We start from the raw sequence: 19,171 nt of genomic DNA on the forward strand, positions 1-19,171 counted from the left end.
CCACCCCGGGATACGAGAGCGATTTTCCCACGTGCTCCCGGGACCACAGTCGCACTTCCGCTGTCGTCGCCCGTCGGCGCGAGGGAAGCTTAATCACGATGACGGAACGCGACCGGAGAGAGGCGACCACGGGTTCTGTGACTCATGATGGACGCACACACGCGCGTGCGGAATATAGCGTTTACGCACACACACCTACGTCCTACGTCGGTGCGCGCGCGAATAGAAAAGCGCGCACCTCACACGCACACACACGCGCTTACACCTCCAGCGAGCCTGTCTCTGCTGTGCCTTGCCTGGCTGGGTGCCCTGGGTGTCACTTTGGGCTCGCGCGCATGGTGTGTATAAATGTATACGTATTATTGTATGAACTGTGAAGTGACGAGACTTCTCGTCATTTCGCCATTTTACACCGTGCGAAAAGGCTCTCCCGGAGAGCGAGTATCTCTAAATTAAATTAAATCTGTGTTCCTTTCAATCTCGCTCTTACGAATGATAGCCTCTAATTTTATTTTTGAAATTGTCTTATTCTTATAATATGAATGATCGAAGTACATATGTATATAGATTCGCGTGGTCGCACGACGTAAATATAGCGATTCCAAATCTTTTTATTTCATAAGTTAACGTTTTATTTAAGGCAATTCCGTCTCAAATATATAAGATCGATCTAACTGCAAATATATATTGTTCTATATTGTATCTTTTTACGCGTGAAATGGCATTTGTAAAAAAACAAAGGAAAAAAATTTTTTTTTAGGAAGAGGAAGGAATTAAGTATAAAAATATAATAAAATACCCAATTAGCATACCATATTTAAGAAACATTTTTTTAATGTTTATATAATATTTTTACAAATATTTTACATTAAATAAATATTTAAAAAATATTTTTTAAATACTGTTTGCTGATTGGGTATATATATAAAAGTAGATTTTTAATGTTTTCGAGAAAATCACAACTTCATCTTTATTAATATATTCTCCAATATAATTTTTCGCGCTACACACGCAATAATTTTATATACTTTTCGTTTAACTATTCTTGACTTGTTGACAACTTAAATTTATATTTATAAAGCGTCTGAATACGATGGGCTTTTTAATTTAGACATATATATTGAAGCAAATTTAAATTATAATCTAGGAATGATTAAAATCGAGTTATTTTTTATTTTCATAAACTGTAATATGTTATTAATTGAAAATGCAGATTCCGAAATGTCGGGATTTAAATCAAATTTTCATACGTTGATCCGACAAATAAGATACGTGGAAGCTAGTCGTATACACATATTACGTGTATATATATATTTATATATACATATATAACTACTGAAAGAGAAAATAAATTTTATGAAAGATAAATGTTAGGGATCCGTTCCACTTACATTTTGATAAAAATATATTCAATCGATGTATTGTATTTTTGCGTAAACTTTTTTTGATCACGGCGCATGCTCATGTCGCTGCATTTCGTTAGATTCCCTAACCTAAACTTTCACAACTGTCACTTTTAACGACATATATATGTTTTTATGTTATCATAAGACAAGCTTTACTTTTCAAACTTTAATTTTTACGCAAAAGCTTCAATTGTATATATTGAATATATTTCTATCAAATTTCAAGTGGAGCCGATCAAACTAAATATTTATGCTGTCACCTTACATAACTAAATAATCATGAACTCCATTTGGATTAGATTATCTTAGGTATGACTATGATTTATGTAACTAAGATGTGTGAAATAGTATGGTTACTAACATGTACATATATTTATGTTTTAGTCTGAAAATCTGTAATATAGGAATAAAATTCTTTTTATGAATTTGGTATCAATATCTTTTCCATTTTCAGCTTTCCATCACTTCCGTCATATCTTGAAACTTTTGACAAGTATATATCTGACAGTTATATCTGACAAGTTATAATCTTAAAACAAATCCTGGACTAAAATAAGGACAGTATTGATCCAGTGAGTCGAATAAGGCAAAGCTATGAATTAAATTCAATTTGATATATAATATTGGAAAAAAAAAGAAACAAATTTTATTGATAGCTTGTAAGACTTTATAATTTGACACCTGAGTAATATTTTTCTCACAAAGAAAATGATTCATTCCTTGTCAGTTATCTTGGACTAAAACAAGAACGATATAATAATTGATCCAGTAATAGTCAAATAAGACAAAGCTGCAAATTAATAAATTAAAAATCGATGGTATTGGAAAATAAAAGTAAGTTTTATTAATAGCTTGTAAGAATTTACAGTGATTGACATAATTGCATTTGACAGTAATATTTTTCTAAAAAAAAATTATCTATTCCTTACTGAAACATTACACAAATGGAATAACGAGCAATTATAATACTAACTTTTTATTGATAGTATTTGTAAATTGTTTATACTTATATAGTTATTTATACTACTACTACAGCTTCATATTTTGTGATAGATTGTATTTTTGTTTCCATTGTAGATATAATTATTGTCCCTCTTAGGCTTTATTCTCTGTCAGTATGCTTGCCATATCAAGAAGTTTATGTAAGAAAAATCTTCAGCAGAGTACAAGTCAATTTTTTATTTGTTCTGTAAGAACTTGCCATCGTAACTGGACATATAAGAGATTTCTCCTTCAAGATAAAGTTGACCATAAAAAGTCACAGTACTTAAAACTGCAAAAATGTGACTTTCGTACTACACAAAATTTGCATGTCCCACCATTAGTGGCTATGCTTTTGCGTCCTGTCTTACGTGTTGGTGCGTTATTGATGGGGCGTAGTATGAAGAAGTGGTGGGCACGCAAGTCTGGGGAAGAGAAAGAGGAATATAAGCGGTGGTTTAGGGAAAGAAGCCATGTATTTCTTGGTAAGGTCTTTAGAGATTTTTAAATTATAATAATATGCTATACTTTAATCTATATTTATTTATTTTTTTTACAAGGTTGTTTTGGAGTGTATGGTCTGATATTGGCTATTTATTACATAACTCATCTTAAAACTGATCCATTGACACAACGTTCGAGGTTTATAATTTTTAACCAGGAGCAAGAGAAGAAACTAGGAAAGATGGTTCTTGAAGCTGTAAGTAAATAATATAGTCATAATAATACATTTATAACTCCATTATTTATTTATACATAAATATTGTAATATAGAAAAAAGATAATAAAACCTTTATAGATATATATTTGTAAGAAATATCCTTTAACAGTTCATTTTATATAAGATAATCTTATATTTTGTTCAGCATTTAGAAGTTCATAAACGAGATTTGGTACCACATTCTCATCCAGCTTACAAAAGACTCATAAGAGTGATTGAAAAAATTTATGCAGCTAATAAAGATCTAAAATCGATGAGAGATACACAGTGGACTTTAACTGTTATTAATACACCATTAACAAATTCGTATATCTTGCCAGTATGCACATTATCAATATTATACAGTAATATATTAGCATATAAACTGTTTTTATACTTTGCTTTTTTGTCTTTATTTTTTTTTTGTTATAGGGTGGAAATATCTTTGTATCATTAGACATTTTAAAAATTATCGAAAATGACGATCAATTGGGTATTATTTTAACCCATGAAATGGCTCATTCGTTGCTGTTACATTCCGTAAGTAGTAACACGAATATTTTTTATGTCAATTCATAAAATAAGTAATTGGTAATTTTTTTATCAACAGCTTGAGGCACTATCGGATCAACTGTTGTGGGACTTTTTAATAGCAATACCTATATTATTAGTTTGGGCATTATTTCCTGACCTGGCAGCTGCTATAATTCATATGATAGGGGAACGAATTGTGAATGTCATGTACAATCTTCCATTCAGCAGAGTTTTGGAGAATGAAGCTGATGAAGTAGGACTCAAACTGGCTGCAAAAGTGTGTTATACAATGGCATAATAGAATCCAATATTATATTTTACGTTTCATTATTACTGTTTATATGCATTCATACATATAAAATGAACTGTTAACTATATGTACGCATTAATATCTATTATTTATCTATATACAGGCTTGTATTGATATTCGTGAAGCTGTTGTATTTTGGGCTACAATGAGAACACTTACAGAAATGCATACATTACCTCCAGAACTGCCGTGGATATCAACACATCCTGCTCATGGCGACAGAGAGAAGAAGTTAAATCAAATCATGACAAAAACATTAGAATTGCGAAATGATTCCGGGGTTTGTCATTTATCTTTTGTAATTGTTACTGTTGACTCTATTGTTCTATTTCATAAACTATCTGCTATCGTACAATTATTTATATATATAATGAAATATGTATATAATATACACCCACACATATATATTGTATATATTAATATATAAATATTATAAAAACTTCCTAATTTAATTTGCAGTGTCCATTGCTACCTGCAGTAGATCCAAGAGACAAATTTTACAAACGATCACCAAAGGAACATGAGTTTTATTTTAAACAAAGAGGAATAATTACAGATGAAATCTAGAAAACTAATATTATTCTCTCTGCCACACTGTGCCTGAAGCGTTTAATTAAAATATCTTTATACTGTAAATATAAAATACATATTTTTATGTAATAAAATAACATCGTATAATAAAAAGTGTATGTAATATTGATATATTAAATTTGTAATGTATATATAATAATATAAAATTTATAATATATAGTAATATAGGTAACGTAGTAAATTTAATGAATATTTTATGTAATCAAATATGATTTCTTCTTTTTGTGAAAATATCTATATCTTTTATTACACAATAGAAGAATAGAATTACTAAAACTATAGACTATATTTTATATATAATATATGTTTTGTTATTACTTTAAAGATTTCTATAAAGTTTATTTATAGTTGTTAGAGTGTTGTTATATCACATACTGCATTCCGTATGTGCGAATTTTAGATACCATATGTGTATTATATACGTTAATTTAAGTCTCATACATTAACAAGATCATATATAAATAATGTAAATTATTTTGTTATCTCATTTTATGAAATTCATTGATAATGAACAAAAATTTGTTCTAATAATGTAAAAAGACATGATTATTTTAAATACTAAAATTCATGTTTGGGAATTAAGTATTTTTTAATAAACATGATACTATATATATATATATAGCATAAATATATTATAAAATTATATTAATGAATAAAATATTAGAATGACGAATATACAATGTGATTTGTCGCGATTACCTTATCATCATCCTTCCTGTTCTCTGACTATTTCGAAACTGGTCAGTGATTTATCATGCTATTTCTTATTAATTCTTATACTGAGTTGGATATACATATTAAGTTTTTTATATTGTACAAGAAATAATTTTATATTGTTTTTATAGTGCGCAGTTTTATACATAATTAATTATTTGATTGAAATTTATTTCTAACAAAATAAACTTATTTCTTTATATATATAGTGATAAAAGTTCGTGAGGAAGTGTTTCATATCTCAACGACAATGAAATTTACATTATTATTCAATCTACTAATTGTGTCTGCGTATAATATTGATACAAATTATCCACTTTTCTATCCGAACAATGCAGATAATGTAGATCAATATTTGTATACGAAATTCGAACGCAGTTATTTCGGCTTTTCAGTGTTACTACATCATGATTTACAAAAAAATATTTCATGGTAATATGTATCGATTCATATTTTAACATATTTTTGTAACATTTGAAGAATTATATATTATGAAATGGGACAATAAAAATAATTTTATATAGAAGTATTTAAAACATGTTTTCAAGAAAGATATATTTGTCGAATATTGACTGACGAGAATTTAATTATTTCTGTTACAATATATTTTACTATCCGATCTCTACGTTTCTTTCTTTTTTCTTGTATTTTTATATTTATTATGGATTCTTTAGCTTTTTGACGTAACTTCATTGTATATTGTTTTTTTTAGTTTTGTGTATATAATACTTTTTCTTCAGAAACACATTTATAAGACAAGTAGAACAACATATGTATAATCGTTATTTTACTACGGCGTTATATAATGTTATTTATCATTTATAAAACATTATTTATTATTTATAATATTGAAACGTATGTTCATTTTTTTAATAGGTTGTTCATAGGAGCACCTCGTGGAAATTATACGCAGAAACAATCGACTTTTAGACTTTTAAATGAACCTGGTGTAGTTTATCGTTGCAATTTACCGGGTCCATGTGTAGAGATCAAACCGACTTTGATGAAAGACGAAGAATTATACGTAAACCAACTCGAAAGGCACGTGTATGTAAAGAAGGAACATTCCTGGTTCGGTGGTGCGATGTCGATAGAAAAATACAGCGGTTTCCTTACGGTATACATAATATATGAGGGGAATTAATCAGGAGTTATTATATGGTTTAAGCATTTATATTTATAATAAGCTTTTTCAAGAAAAAGTTCACTCCCTTAATAAACAAAATATTTCGAACAAAAAATGTTTTTAAAAAGTTTCTAGTATTTGTTAAAAAATGTTTTGTTGTTTAAAAATATATAATTCTTATTTTAAAATTAAATAAATCTTAAATAAATTTTAGTTGACTATTAAGTATTTTATTGCAGGTATGTGCTCCGCGAACTACTCTTAGAATTATGTATAAGTTCAAACGTCCAAATTACGTGGAAACTTTACAAGGCATGTGTTATAGTGGTGAAATATCATCGGCAACATTAAAACCGGAAAATTCTGAAATTACATCCTTTGGTAATTATTTTTTTGTCACTATCTTAATTCTGTGCTAAAAATTTTACTTAATCACTATAAATATAAGTAAGCTTAATCGGACCCTAATTTCTTTTAATCTCGATCTTTATTTTAATATATGTCTTATATATTATATTTTGATATATATCTATAATATATTTTTGTTTAAAAATAAATTTAAAGATCACACAGATAATACTAGATTTCAGCAAAAGTACATGGTACGATCCAATCCATGGTTTCTCCGTTGCTTTTGCACTACCTTTACAGGTACGTAATTAATTGTTTCATTTAATATATCATAAACCGTTAATACTCACTATTTCTAATATAATATTAATATCATTCAGTCAAATATCATTTAGCCAAATATTGCTATTTTATTATGACTTGACTAAGTAATTTGATCTTTACAGAAACAATATAGAACAATAAGCCGTATTGTAGGAAGACCAAATGACAACATCATAGGTAGTGCCAATATAGGACGTTTTCGAATGTACAAGTTAATTTATGAGATTAATAGAAAAACTACAGATGAGATACCGATATACGATGATCTATCGAAATTTGGTACAAATTCTATGTAACAGATAAAATTTTTATGGCATAATCATATATAAAAACAGATTTTGATTAGCTATCATAATATAGGCTACGCAGTAACATCAGGATATTACTTCCACCAAAATCAACCCCTTTACGCTTGTGCGGATCCAGGATGGAATTACATAGGGCAGGTAAAGCATTCCATTTACATCTATTTATTCAGATAAAACATTCCATCTCTTTCGAGAAGAGGAATAACATCATAGCATACAATAACTACGATATCATACTACAGGTCGTTATAGTTGATTTGGACGGAGATTTTGTACCGCTGGTTACGAATCTTCGTGGCAGTGACATTGGCGAATTCTTCGGGGCCAGTTTAGCCAGCGGTGACTTAAACAACGACGGTTTACACGATCTTGTGGTTGGAGCTCCGCATTGGGGGAATGATAACGGCAGAATCCACATATATCTAGGTAGCTCAAAGGTATAATAAATTTTTTATTATTGTATATGAATTAAAACTCTCTAATACATCCTAATATGTATAATTTTATTAATTTTTAAGTAAGTCGCTTGAGTTGTAGAATTACCTCAGAAATTATAAAAGGAAACAATATATTTTGTTAAATTATTATTTATTTTGATACAGAAAGAGTTCGAAGTAGCCACGATTTTAAAAGGTGCCAGAGAAGATGCACAATTCGGCTACGCAGTAACAATCGGTGATGTGGATAGAGACGGTTTTTGTGGTAATTTTAATCAAAGCTGTAATTAATTAAAAAACGCTTCAGTATCAGAAAGCTCATTATAAAAATAAATGCACTATTTTTATTGAATTTCAGATATTATAGTGAGCGCTCCTTGGGAAGAATCTGGAGCAATTTATATTTACAACGGCGATGCGAGTTTAAAAGATAGAATAAGACCTACCATGTCACAAAAGATCACGACGCGATCCTTTAGTCATAATCCTTCCACGAAAATGAATATACAAACGTTTGGATTTTCGGTATCTGAGCCAATTGATATTGATAATAATGGGTAAGTAAAAATTATTATGCAACTTTAATTTATCATTCGTTCGTTATAAATTGCATTCATAGTTATAATTAAAAAGAATTCACTATTTGCATTTGGTTAATTTTTTTTATGGTTATGCCTAGAACAATTTTATTGAATTATTGTTAATCTTGAATTATATTCATTCTTAAAATTAATATAATAACGATTGATGATAAACAGTAGTTTTTTCTAATATTGAACTGTTGCTCTGAACCAGATAAACATATAAGCTATTTATAAGGAATGTAAATATAATAATAACTACATATGCTAATATTCGAATATTTGGATACCTATATTATCTATATCTTATTAATCATGTTGTTTTTATTACACTGAAAACTCGGATAAAAAGGAAATATTGTAATCGCGCAATAAAAATGAATGCAATATATACTAAGAATTTTTAGAAACAAGGATAAATGTTAAAAATTTTGTTTGTTATCTTGAAAATATATATGAACATTTTGATTAAAAAATATGACGATTATTTTACGTTAAATTATTTCCAAAGTTAGTATCTACGTTTTTATCGTTTATAGGTACGCAGATATCGCGGTAGGCGCGTATAAATCAGGACATGTTATAGTACTTCGGAGTAAACCTATTGTAAAAACAAATTTGACTGTATACACTATTCCAAGCACTTTACAAAGGAACATAAGTAACTTTTTGGTTGAAGCGTGTGTTGAATATCATAACTACAACGCTACAAATATACATGGTAAGTTATATGAAGCATCATAGGTAATATAAAAACATAAATGTCAATTTGTAAAAAAAATTGCAGCTTTCAAAGTCTCTCTTATTGTGGACCAAAAATATAAACGTACTAAAAAGGCTTCGTTGGAAATATACTCGACGGTTGCTTCCAATCATACGTGTGTAAATGCTACCATTATTCTTTCGGTAAATATAATAAACATTTATACTTACAAAATCTACTGATTGTTATGTATGCATAACAATATGTCACATATTTTGCAGGATAATATTCAAGATTTTATTGAACCGATTATTATTTATGCATCTCATGATTTTACGTATAATGATTCATTTGAATTTTGTAAGACATGCCCTGTTGAAAGCAAAAACAATAAATTGAACGGTGTGCAAGTTTTGCTTCCTTTCGACATTGAATGCGGAGAGGATAGAGTCTGCAATTCCAGCATACATGCAACAGTAAAACTTCGGGGGGTCAGGCAAGTGACGCTTAACGTCGAATATAATATTGAATTTCTGATAGCAATTGTTTATTTTTATTTTAATAAAAATAAAATATAGGGAGAATAATACTTGGGTAATCGGTTCCAATGACATCACCTTAGAAACATGTATAAAGAATTCTGCCGAGCCGGCATATCTTACGACAATCGTGTTTACCCTACCGAAGGAAATAGTACTTCGTAGTATCTTATCATTTTGCGACGAAAACACAGACGAAGATATCCTGATAGTTATTTGCAACGTCGGTAACCCATTTGGAACAGATGAGCAGGTAAAATGCTTGTTTAGTTATTTTAGCGTACCAATAACTTAATGATTTAATTAGATTATAAATGTTATTAAACATTATTGAGTCAATACGATCTAATAAAATTTAATTAATAATTAAATTTTCTTTTATTATTTTAATGAAATTTTTTAAGAAAAAATTAAAATCTTTCTCTGGAAAAATTTTTAATAAATTTTTTACAGAAAATTGTGAAACTCGATTTGGATATGAGACATCTGACCAATGGTTCCTTGCATGGACAAGTTCTAGAGTTCTTTGCAGAGATACGAACTCGCAGTACAAATAACGGCACGCATAAAATTAAATCACTATTAACTTTACAAAGTAAAGCATTTTTATTGTTAAATGGGTTCGTATACTTCAGGAAAAAGAAAGAATAATAAAGCTTCGATGATGATAGTTATTGTGCTGTGTTGCAGAAAAGCCATTGAAAAAAGTTATTATCTATCTAATTTGGATAATGATCGATCAAATATAGTTTTTCAACATGTTTATCAAATATTAAAATTCGGCGAGACACCTATAGAAGAGGCACGTCTTGTTGTCAATTTACCAACAATTATAGACGACTCAGATTCTCCTGTACTTTTGTATAAGCCGCGGGTAAGATATTATTAAGTTCACATAATATCTAATTTTTATTAAGTAATGAAATTGAAAAACAGTAACATTACATATGTGTATATATATATGTATAATATAACAATTCTCGATAATTTCCTAAATGCGAGGTATCTAATAATTTTTTCAGATTTATATATCTGGTAAATATTACGACTGCTTATCAAACGGAGTGGTTCTAACGGATATACGGCGGAAACTTCCAGGAGAAACAGCGTCAGATACATCTGATTTATATAATCTAGACCATAACGAATTGCAGAATTCGACGCATGATATATTCAAAAGAAATGTGGACAATTATATAACAGTTGGTGCTCGCATTTTACAAACATTGTACAAATTGAAAATGGCAACGTTCGAAGATTCAAACGATAATCTAACGATCCAAGAACGCGATATCATATACGTGAACTGTTCGACGAATGGTGTGAACTGTTCAACGATATACTGCGATTTGAATGCGTTAAAGACACAACAGGACATCGGGAAGTTAGTGATGAGATTAATTCTCAATATAACAAAGCTCAAAGGTATAACGATTGAATAAAAAAGAAATATTTTTTGTACAATTATTTTTGTAAATATGATTGTTACCCTTGGTCATTTTTTCATCGTGCATAATTATTTTAAGATAATTTTAAATTGTCGAACGAAATGAAGATAGTGAAATTCAACACGGATGCTTATGTTGAAATCATAAAACCGGCAAATAGGATTTTTGGAATGGATGTGAGGTAAATATTTTCTAAAGTTGTCAAAATGATTGTTAATTGTTATGTAAATTCTGAAAGAGATATTGCAGTTTAAGGAACATTTATATTACAGACACAATACGAATGTCACGACAGAATTTCATAGTACGGTAAAGACACAGAAATTGCAACTATGGGTTGTGCTTGTGTCAGTTTCATTAGGTCTAATATTATTATGTATCGTTGTTATTATATTGAACAAGGTAAATTATATTAGTATTATCCTAATATATAGATATGTATATATTTTATTCGTTTATTATTGTTTGTTAATCACAGCTACATTTTTTCAAGAGGAGAACGAAGGAAGAACTATTTACTTTAAAACCTAATAAGGTACAAAATAAATACAATAAAATCGATAGATTAATCATCCTAAGAATTATCTTTTAAAAATTCTTTATTTATAGATAATGGGAGATGCAAAAAAAGATACATCTGAGTAAAGGAGATGTTTCGTATATATAATTTAATATACATAAATTGATATGCTCTTTTGGATATATGAGTTTATACAAATGTTTTTATATAATTCTATCTTCTTTAACATTCAATGACAAAGATGAAAAGACACTTGTTGTTAAATGAAGAGCACCGGCGTTACTTTATATATTCTGCAATTCTATTAAACCAGAAGAACCTAAAGATTTCTCTTACATACTCACCATACTGGGCTTTTGAATATATCAGGAATCCAAGTTGTTCTTATACCATTAACTTTTAATTACAGTAGTAGCGCAGAGTCGCCGCGACACATTTTGTCTTTTTTTTAAAGTTATGTTCCCAGACTGATGTAATTCTATTGCTTAAAATAAAAATATGTATTTTTTTATTATATGTATTCGTTATTTATTTCTCGTGTTTTATTTTAGAATATAAATCCTGCGATTAACAACATATTTTTGTACAACTAAAGATTAAATAAGTTTTTTAATAAAAATTTAATTTACATATTATATATATATACTTATCAATTAACAGCGCTAATAAAAATATACAAATGATTATTTAAAAAAAATAAAACGATTTTTAGGCATCAAATAATTTTCAATTTTATCATATATCTATAATCAGTGATTTTGTACATTATTTTATATATCCAAAAATTTATATTTTATTATAATTTTAAGTAAACTTTAAACAATTAGTAATATTGTCAGTACACATAAATATTATTCGGATATCTTCATTCTCGAGGTACATTATGATATGGGATATTACTGTGATAGAAGATACTGATGCTACAGAACCAAGAAATTTAGATCACCAGCAGTAAACTGCGTGCGGCATTGTAAATCTGAGACGTTCGCTAGCTCTGGCCACTTCAAAAATTTTTATTGGTAATTAAACATTTTTCTGTCATATCATCTCATTTGCATGTTATCTTTCTACTTACTATCTGTTAGCTCTGCATCTCAGATTTATAATATTTAACGATGCTAATATTCTATAGCAATTCATTACTACTAACTACACATGATTAATAATTTTGTCAGTATTTGAGGATCAAAATTTATATAAATGAGAACTACATGATTTATAAAATACCATTGTTTTTTTATTCATATCATGGTCAAGTGTATAAACAATTCTTAATACATCAATGTGTGTGTGTGTGTGTGTGTGTGTGTGCTACTTAATATTAATAGAAATATTTACATTATGTATATCATTGCAAGTTTCACAACGTCATTATTTATCAATAACATTAATTAACAATTTTATGACATTTATTCATTTTCTCTCGCAAAACACGAATAATAATTATTTATGTAACACTTATATCAAGTAGACTTTTTCTATTTGTACAACTATATATATACAATTTTGTACATTTGCACATGTATTAAGGTGATCGTATACTTATCAATACATATAAAATACATTATCAATAATACTGACCAGTAATATTGAATCAGTAATAATAACAGTACGCATCAATATTTTTAGTATTTTTACAATCTTACACGATCAGTATTATTGATAATGTATTTTACCTTAACTTTACGTATATTATTATCTATTGTACTGTAACGCACTGTAACATAAATCCTAATACAAACGATACTGATACTCGAATACCAAAATTCAAACACTATCAGTATTCTACGTCAATCCAATAATATTAACTATACACGATCAGTAATAATATTGTCAGTATTTGTTAATATTGACAGTATTATTAATCGTGTAGGGTCATTTCTACACATTAAACGTACACTACCCCTCAAAAGAATTGTATTTGTCTCAATCTTTATATACTTCTTTTTTATACGCCAAAATTTCGTTCTAATTCTACTATAGAAGACAGTGGACAAATACTTTTGAGCAGTAGTGTATTTATTAATCACATTCTTCGCACATTTATCAACATAATAGGAATATTTAGTTTTCCAATTCACATCAATAATTTCTATACTATGTTTGTGAATATGTGTCATAATCTTTCGGATACTTCGCATGTATCATTACCCAATCAAAACATAAGTATATAATATATTCTTTTTTTTTTTATGAAAATTGTCGCATACCAGTACGTGAGTATAAATTATTCCTTTTATCTTTTTCTCATTATTTAAGGGTTTACGAGACATGTAATATATAATCTCCCATTATTATATTATTACACGAGTTATCAATAATACGTGTGATACGGTTTAAATGTATATTCAACAGTACATCCGCACACACCGAAGATTGAGTTTTGCTTCTCAAGCACAGAATGTCTCTTGGCTCAAGAACAATGCAGGAACATCCATTTTGACGATATAAGCTGCGTGCATATATCGTAAATTGTAGGCTATGATGTAGTGCTTAATGAACTGCTGCATCTCAGATCTATTGACTTCGTTTCTAGTAACAAAGTTCATGCTCTTCAAAAACGTTACACTATGAGTTCTCCACCTTCAATTGTACCAGATAATGTATGAGACACAACAGCATTAATACTTTCTGACACATAACGTGTCCTTGGACTTCATGAAATCCCAGTTAGAAATATCAGGATATTGTTCTGAAGTTATTAGAACATCATCCTGGTATACGATGTTTCTAACTTTTCATGATATATATATACATGGTGTAGAATCCTCTTAATAAGATAAAAAATAAAAGTTGCGTTTTTTGCATATACGCAAATTTAATATATATCGCGAAATATAAAAAAATTGAATTTATCACAAATATTCCCAACTCGAATAATTTATACTCACACAATGTAAGCGATCTGCTAGCTGTTTCACTTAATATATACTTAGCAATTTACAAAAACACGCAAAACTTATATCCTATGATATTATTTACAAATTATAAAAACTTATTTAATAGTAATATATATGTATCGCCATATACGAAGTGACAATTTCGAGAACTATTAAGTTATATTTTCTACAAAATTGCACTAGCTATCTCCTTAAAGATCATTATACATAATTTGGTATATTAAAATATTTTGTTAATTAAATTATTGATCTTAAAACTTCTATACACTTTTAAACTTATATACAAAAATATATTATTGATCTGTGCGCATGATAAATTCAATTAACAAAACAAAAATATAAATCTATTTTCAAAAAAATAAATAGTTTTAGATACATAAATACAACAATACTTTTCTATTACTTAATCTAGTAGACATAAAATTTTTTTTAATTGTACAGTGATAATAGATATAAATAAATAAATTAAAAAATATATATATAATATATGTATATATCTAACATCACATTGAATATCCATAAAAATTAACAAATCGACAATGTAAAGACACTAATGTTTCAAACATAAATTTTCCTTTATGTTCACACCTTTTTATGAATTGAAAAAAATTCATACTCTAGAAATTGTAAACGCTTATAAATGTGTGTAAAAAAATAATTATAAAATTTTTTTATACCAAAAGGTATATAATTTTTTTTTTACTAAAAAAAATTATAACCTGCGAACTGGATATTTATAACAAAACATTTGTTATATATAGAATTATTACTATTGTTTTTTCAATGATTATATCAAGAATTTGATTTGTTTTGCTTCTATATATATATCGAATTTTTTTATATTTTAACTTGTACATTATATATTTATCAACTAACAGCACCAATGAAATGTATATAAATGCTTATTTAAAATAATAAAAATTTTTTTTTTATTTTGAGGCATATTCAGTTAGTCAGTCTCATTATATATAATGAAATAATTTCAAACATCATACATATGCCTAAAATTTTTAAATACCTTTTATGTTTTATACTTTTTTAAATTTTCTACTAAATTTTCTTTAAATTTTCTTAAATTTTGACTCTAACGTTATGTATATTGTACATCAATTAAAATTTTCTTTTATATTATAAGATTTTTCAAAATAACATTTTCAGAAAAAAATTATGGTTTACAAATAATTCATTTAAAGTAGTGTTACAATAATTTTCATTAGTGCTGTTAAATAATATGCATACTGTGTACATATGTGTAAACACATGTATACATTATGTCTAGATATGTTCTGTTATCAAATACTTCTTTCTTTGGAAAAATTAAAAATTGTCTTTCATTGACAGGTACAAATTAGTAACTAATAAATTCTAGACAATACGCAATGCCTAAAGACGTTTATGTAATTTCTTTACGTATCATTTAAACACGTCTATTATAACATAGACGTCTTTATGACGTTTTTACAACGTCTTTTAGACATGCGTATTGTGAAATATCTATATGTTTTCTATCCGGGTTTGTGTGATATAGAATTCAAATAAATACATCCGTGAAAAACAAATATATGAGAAATTTGCCAAAAATCATAATAGAAATGCAACAAACACAACAATTGAACAAGCGCTTTTACACATACATTCATCTTCATTTATTACATAAATCTTGAGGGTCTTCTTCAATTATAGACACTAATTACTGAGCGCTTTCTCAAGTGCTATGTCCGTTGAATGCGGTCAATGATCTTCCTTTCTGATCATATCAGATTTATTAATGATATTTCTTAATAATCATTATCGAGATTATAATTTTAATTAAAATTATGATTTTTAACTTTCGGATAGGAAACTATATTATACGCAATATTGTTTACAAAAATTGTCTTTCATTGCCAAAGTGAGATATAAAATTGGCAAGTAATAAATTCCAGACAACATGCATCTAGAAGATCTCTTTATAATACCTTTTAGGTATCATTTAAATATGTATGTTCTAAAAAAGATATATTTATGATGTTTTTATGACATTTTTTAAACATGCATGTTGTCTGGGAAATATCTTAACGTTTTCTAGTCAGGTTCTGACATAGATCCAAATAAATATAATCATGAAAAACATATGCGAGAAATTTGTCAAAAATTATAATAGAAAAATGCAACAAACACAACAATTAAACACAAGTACTTTTACGTTTACATTTTTCTTCATGTATTAAATGAATCTTAAGGTTTTCTCCAATTGTACACAATAATTACTAGTGCTTACTTGAATGCTGTGTTTGCTGAATGCAATCAGGAATGATCTTCCTTTCTGATCATAACAGACTTGCGGATGATATTTTTTACAAATCATATAATATTCAGATTGTAATTTTAATGAAAATTATGATTTTCAACAACTTTCATGCAAATGTATTACGCGCAATTTCATAAGCTCAATATAAAGAAAAAGATGTATATATGTTTAAGTACTTTCCTGTACTTTCCTAATAGAATTATATTAACGCGTTTTAACATGCTCCTTTTTTTAGTATTTTTTTGCAAAGTTAATTGTTTTTCGATGCCAAAAATAGAAAAATGGCGAGTAATAAATTTCCTAGACAACATTATCTAGAAGAGTCTTTATGACATCTTTTAGATATTATTTAAATATGTATGTTCTAAGAGAGTCTTTATAATGTTTTTACAAGTATCATAGATATTCATGTTGTCTAAGAAATATCCTGATGTTTTCTATATATTCGGTTCTTGTATAAAATCTAAATAAATATATTCGTAAAAAAATCTATATGAGAAAATTTACGATCAAAAATCGTAATAAGAAAATGACCGTTTAACAGACACAACATTTGAGCAAGTACTTTTAATATAGTCATGTTAACGTAGCACATGACTAAAATATCTACTTCAATCACAGTAATTACTGAGCGCTCATTCAAGTGCTGTGCCTGATAAATACGGCCAATAATTTTTATTTTTGATCGTATTTTTTTCATGATAATATTTCTAAGTAATCATATGATACTGAATATGATACTGAGATTGTAATTTTAATTAAAATTATAGTTTTTAGCAACTTTTATGTAAATGTATTATGCGCAATTTTGTAAATTAAATGCAAATAAGATAAGAAAAAGATTCTGTACCATATATGCATTTAAGTATTTTTCTAGTAGTTGTATTAAGGCGTCTTAATATGTTCCTTTTCTTTAGCATTTTTTCTTTGCAAATTAATAATAATTTAATATAATAATTATAATGATTATAATAATCTTAATAATAATCTTAATAATAATAATTTTTTGTTGCCACAGATATGAAATTGGCAAGTAATAAATCCCAGGATATTTCTCAAGTAACATACATTGTTTATAAGACCTATCTATGTATCATATAGATATGTATATTCATTATAAAATATCTTTATGAGAGATATTTTCATGACATTTTTTAAACATGCATGTTGTCAGAGAAATATCCAAAAAAAGTTTTTTATTTACATTTTTTTAAAATAAATAAGTATATCCGTAAAAAACAAATATAACAATACGGAATATGAAATGGAATGAAGGTCGCCGTTTTACAAGAAATTCGGACCTTTCTTACACGTTATTATCACAGTGACAAGTTTTCTTACTCACGTATCCTTACTTTGCAAACGCTTCTGATGGTATCTGTCCAAGTTTGAAAAACTCTTGGAAGGCAGCAAATGCGTTGTCGTATATCCACTGCGTTTCTCGTAAACATTTCAAGCTCCATTCCAAATTCATATTTGTCGGTTGACTCAACGTTAATGCCATTTGCTTCTTCAGCAAATCTCCATATCATCAGGCTCAATATCATCAAACTCCATATCAACAGGTTCTCTATCATCAAGCTCCATATCATCAGACTCCATAACATCAAGCTCCATATCATCAGACTCCATAACATCAGGCTCCATATCATCAGACTCCATAACATCAAGCTCCATATCATCAGGCTCATCAGACTCCATAGCGATAGGCATCACCACTTCTGTGGAACTCAGCGTCTCCATTTCTGATTGAGTCTCCATTTCTGATTGAGTCTCCATTTCTGATTGAGTCTCCATTTCTGATTGAGTCTCCATTTCTGATTGAGTCTCCATTTCTGATTGAGTCTCCATTTCTGATTGAGTCTCCATTTCTGATTGAGTTTGCTGAGCATTTAACTGATTCAGTTGCTGGTGCAATTCATTTAACTGCACCTCAGATGGTTGACTAATATGCAACTGCTCATTTCGTATGCAATATCCTTCACCTTCCGGAACAATTCTGAAGGTGCGGTTGAAATAGTGGATGGGCTCTTCCTTGATATTGAGTTGTTGGAAGTAACCCGTTATTGTAATGGACATCATTGTTCGCTGTAAATAAATAAAAAATAAATTATACGAGTTCATCTTTATTTCTTTATATAATAAATTATAAACAATTTATTATATAATATATGACACATAACAATATACGACCATGTAGAAATAAATAGCTACTTACTGTAATAAGAGAGTCCATAGTAAAAGTATTCAGTAAATGCCTTGTACGCGGCATTTCTGATATAAAAGAAACTACAGGTAATCTACCCTGTTTCAAAAATTTCTGTCTTCTAATCGTGTCATTTACTCTAAGTAAATTTCGATTTTCTAAATAATGTCCATTTAACCTGTAACAAAAATAATTTTGGTTA

General features: G+C 28.1%; 3 protein-coding genes across 3 annotated transcripts in view; 2 read left to right on the forward strand and 1 right to left on the reverse strand.

The window, feature by feature from the left end:
- The first annotated feature begins 2,523 nt into the window (after positions 1–2,523).
- On the forward strand, positions 2,524–4,532 carry LOC108776920 (metalloendopeptidase OMA1, mitochondrial). Its single transcript, XM_018543669.1, has 7 exons — positions 2,524–2,872; positions 2,948–3,087; positions 3,254–3,427; positions 3,520–3,627; positions 3,698–3,898; positions 4,035–4,211; positions 4,391–4,532. The coding sequence occupies exons 1-7, from the start codon at positions 2,524–2,526 to the stop codon at positions 4,496–4,498; spliced, it is 1,257 nt and encodes a 418-aa protein (XP_018399171.1). The 3' UTR covers positions 4,499–4,532.
- A 954-nt stretch (positions 4,533–5,486) lies between these two features.
- Positions 5,487–11,698, forward strand: LOC108776899 (integrin alpha-9). The gene is made up of 20 exons (XM_018543642.1): positions 5,487–5,668; positions 6,113–6,353; positions 6,602–6,743; positions 6,946–7,013; positions 7,160–7,316; positions 7,398–7,483; positions 7,588–7,782; positions 7,948–8,047; positions 8,141–8,339; positions 8,903–9,084; positions 9,151–9,269; positions 9,348–9,566; positions 9,649–9,858; positions 10,059–10,225; positions 10,296–10,479; positions 10,628–11,030; positions 11,132–11,234; positions 11,326–11,455; positions 11,532–11,588; positions 11,663–11,698. Exons 1-20 carry the CDS (start codon positions 5,487–5,489, stop codon positions 11,696–11,698), a joined length of 3,180 nt encoding a protein of 1,059 aa, XP_018399144.1.
- A 6,416-nt stretch (positions 11,699–18,114) lies between these two features.
- The window catches only part of LOC108776900 (nuclear RNA export factor 1), a 31,784-nt gene continuing 30,727 nt past the window's right edge, over positions 18,115–19,171 (reverse strand). Inside the window, exons 8-10 of the mRNA XM_018543643.1 lie at positions 18,982–19,147; positions 18,574–18,851; positions 18,115–18,280 (exon numbers count right to left, since the gene is read on the reverse strand). Coding sequence (XP_018399145.1) covers positions 18,115–18,280; positions 18,574–18,851; positions 18,982–19,147 — 610 coding nt within the window. The remainder of the gene's footprint in view (positions 18,281–18,573; positions 18,852–18,981; positions 19,148–19,171) is intronic.

This window comes from Cyphomyrmex costatus, unplaced genomic scaffold (assembly GCF_001594065.2).
Source record: "Cyphomyrmex costatus isolate MS0001 unplaced genomic scaffold, Ccosl1.0 scaffold395, whole genome shotgun sequence".
Classification (NCBI taxonomy): domain Eukaryota; kingdom Metazoa; phylum Arthropoda; class Insecta; order Hymenoptera; family Formicidae; genus Cyphomyrmex; species Cyphomyrmex costatus.

Bases quoted from the DNA above. Each gene is read 5' to 3' on its own strand.
- LOC108776899 (XM_018543642.1), top strand. From the start codon at position 5,487: ATGAAATTTACATTATTATTCAATCTACTAATTGTGTCTGCGTATAAT. The intron at 10,480-10,627 runs GTAAGATATTAT...TAATTTTTTCAG, and splicing joins TACTTTTGTATAAGCCGCGG to ATTTATATATCTGGTAAATA. The intron at 11,589-11,662 runs GTACAAAATAAA...CTTTATTTATAG, and splicing joins TTACTTTAAAACCTAATAAG to ATAATGGGAGATGCAAAAAA.
- LOC108776920 (XM_018543669.1), top strand. From the start codon at position 2,524: ATGCTTGCCATATCAAGAAGTTTATGTAAGAAAAATCTTCAGCAGAGT. The intron at 2,873-2,947 runs GTAAGGTCTTTA...TTTTTTTACAAG, and splicing joins AAGAAGCCATGTATTTCTTG to GTTGTTTTGGAGTGTATGGT. The intron at 3,428-3,519 runs GTATGCACATTA...TTTTTGTTATAG, and splicing joins CAAATTCGTATATCTTGCCA to GGTGGAAATATCTTTGTATC.